This window comes from Arvicola amphibius, chromosome X (assembly GCF_903992535.2).
Source record: "Arvicola amphibius chromosome X, mArvAmp1.2, whole genome shotgun sequence".
Lineage (NCBI taxonomy): Eukaryota > Metazoa > Chordata > Mammalia > Rodentia > Cricetidae > Arvicola > Arvicola amphibius.
Genome location: NC_052065.1, coordinates 49,893,084 through 49,896,178, shown reverse-complemented (window position 1 = coordinate 49,896,178; position 3,095 = coordinate 49,893,084). Strand labels below are relative to the sequence as shown.

The window sequence follows — 3,095 nt, the reverse complement described above, 5'->3', positions numbered from 1 at the left end:
AGCTTTAATTTTTAAAAAATCTAACGTATTAGTAAGTAGAGACTTAACAAAAGCACACAAAATCTTTATTAAAGCCAGTTTTAAAATTTATTGACAGACTAGGCATAGGACATCCCAATTCATGTTAAAAAAGATATGACTGTTTTGAATAGCATATTATTGTTAAGATACTAATCACACTTAAATTGTTTGTATATTTAATGTCTTACCTGGTGGTAATGTCCTGCAGTCAGCGGATTGGGAACAACTCAGCACTTACAACAGTTCAGGGAAAGATACTGAATGAGGACTAATAACACTCAGATTGTCATCCACATGAGATGCCCCACAAAACCCCACTTCTGTTGTCCGTTGTGAAACTATCAGGAATGGCTACTAAATTTAGGCTTCTAATTTTATAGTCATGACTCTCAATAAAATAAGATTCTAGATATAAGGCAGATGGATTCTGCTCATGAGACCGAAAAATTCAAGTCACAGTAAAAAGTCAAAGAAAAGACTACTAGATTTCTGGGTACCACCAGCCTCCAGAACAATGGTTTATTGGCAGAACTGCTACTTCCCTCTGCGCCTGCGCAGTTGCTTTTAAAAGACTAGGTGTGATTGACAGAGGCTCCGCCTTCCCTCTGCGCCTGCGCAGTTGCTTTTAAAAGACTGTGGGCGTGACCGGAAATGGATAACGCTGTATCCGCTTTTCTTCAACTGCCGTTATTTTCTGGTGTTCTTCAAGGCCAGTGAAGCCTTCAGGAAGTTTCCTTGAGCATCCCGTGAGGAACCGTAGGAACTTCTGTTTCTCAAGGTATCTTATGGAATATTCTCCCCACAATCCAGAGACCTTCCCAAAGCGATCCATTCCAAATTACCCTATCCTACCCCTACTATTTAATGTGGGTGCCTTCAACCACCGCCGTAGTCATGCCCCGCTTCCGCTTGACTGTCAGGGGTTCAATGTGAATAGAGGGAGGCAGCCGTTAGGAAAGGGAGAAACAGTACTAGTCAGGAGGAAAGTTCATATTGTGAGTTTGAACTGAGATAAAAAGGTCTAAATTTCTCTTTCCCTTTTCGGTTACTAAATCAGTTTAAGGGAACCAGGCGAGGTAACCTTTCACGGAGTAATAGTAGGATCTACCAACAGAGACTGTACAAATTATGTCATCCTCTGTTTTCCAGGGTGATCTCTTCCCTAACCTGTTTGCATTACTATCTGTGTTCCCCACTACAGTCATCATGCCTCGTGGCCAAAAAAGCAAGCTCCGTGCCCGTGAGAAGCGCCGTCAGGCCCGTGCCCAAAACACAGTGGAGGAACCGGCCTCTCCCGATCCTTCCTATGAGGATCCAGATCAGGCTAGTCTTGCTGCTGGTATGCCTACACCTCCCAACAAGCCGCAGGGGGCACACTGTACCTTTTCACACACACATGAAAATACAGGTGCCCAAAACCAAGATGAGAAAAGTTCAGACGACTCTGATGACATCGAGAACTGGAGTAAAGATCCGATAAACCACAAAGTAGTCTTACTGGTGCAGTTCCTGATGGAGAAGTATCACAAGAAGGAGGTTATTACAAGGGCAGATATGCTGAAGTGTGTTATTAAAACATCAAAAAACCACTTCACTGAGATCCTAAAGAGAGCCACAGAGCACATGGAACTGGCCTTTGGTGTTGATCTGAAGGAAGTTGATCCTATCAGGCACTGCTATGCCCTTTTCAACAAATTAGAGCATACCTATGATGGAAAGGAAGAAAAAATGCCCAATACTGGCCTATTAATGATGGTTCTGGGTGTGATCTTCAAGAAAGATAATTGTGCCTCTGAAAAGGAGGTCTGGGAAGTGCTGAATATGATGGGTGTGTATGCTCACAAGAAACACTTCATCTATGGAGAGCCTAAGAAAGTTATCACTGAAGATTTGGTCAGGCTGAAGTACCTGGAATACCGAAAAGTACCCAACAGCAATCCTCCATCCTTCGAATTCACATGGGGTTCCAGAGCCCAGGCTGAAATCAGCAAGATGAAAATCCTGGAGTTTTGGGCCAAGATCCATGATACGACACCAGAAGCCTTTGAATCCTTGTATGAAAAAGCTGTGAAAGATGAAGAAGAAAGAGCTCAAGCCAGGGCTGCAGCAAGGGCTCGCACTGCTGCTATGTCCAGTTCACATTTGAAAGCCATAACCAGCAGCTCCTCCCATGCTAAGTAATAGCTAAGGCTGTTTCCTCACTATTTGTTTAAAAAGGTATGGCAGCTACCTAATAGTGGAGGGCTAATATGGGTTGAGGGGAACAAGTACTTATATTTCTTTCTCTGTTGTATATTTGTAACTTCCAGTTTTACCTTTTTTTCCTCTTTTGATTCTAGGCTATATTTTAAAGGTTGAAGTCTGAGGATGTCCTGTGTGGAAATTAAGGAAGTGGTAAATGGGCAGCATAGAAGGAACACATTGAAAATCATCATCACTTTTCTTTGCTATATTTGTTACTTTGTTTCACTTTGTTGTTTTGTGTTTTATTTCAGATGTTTTTTCAATAGACTAATACCATTTTATAAAATTATAAATGAATTTGCTTATACATTTATTGCCCTTTAATAGTTTAAAGCTTCTGTGGGAGGAGAGAAGCACTTTTATTTAGGGGTGTGACCACTGGTGAGTTCTTCATGCTCCAGTAGATGAACTCACAGCTATGCTCATATGCATAGCACTAATTGGACTTATTTTTTGCTTTGAAAAAGAAGTATGAGAAGAAAGGAAGAAGTCTACATCCGCTTGAATTTACCTGTCTATTCAATCTTAGTGTTTTATTGGCTCAGTTACTAAAATCTGGATCAAAATATACTCACTGTCAAGTTAAATAACAATATCGAAAAATGGGAAAATAAGAGAGCATAAATACTTAGCTTTTCGTTTTCTTTATTTCACTTTGTTGTATAAAAATAAAATGCACATACTTTGATTTGTTTATCTTACTAGTAATATAGGTGTTAATAAAGCATTTTAAACTGTAATTCATGCTTACCAGTTTACTCATTATCCAAAGTTAATTTGCATTTAGTGTTTGTGGGGTTTGGAGACAGGGTTTCCCTTTGTAACAGTCC

At 40.3% G+C, this 3,095-nt stretch overlaps 1 protein-coding gene across 1 annotated transcript; it reads left to right on the top strand.

Annotated features, from left to right (window-relative positions):
• Positions 1 to 1,227: 1,227 nt before the first annotated feature.
• Positions 1,228 to 2,202, top strand: LOC119805535 (melanoma-associated antigen B18-like). Its single transcript, XM_038317486.1, has one exon. The coding sequence runs from the start codon at positions 1,228 to 1,230 to the stop codon at positions 2,200 to 2,202; it is 975 nt and encodes a 324-aa protein (XP_038173414.1).
• The last annotated feature ends 893 nt before the right edge of the window (positions 2,203 to 3,095 follow it).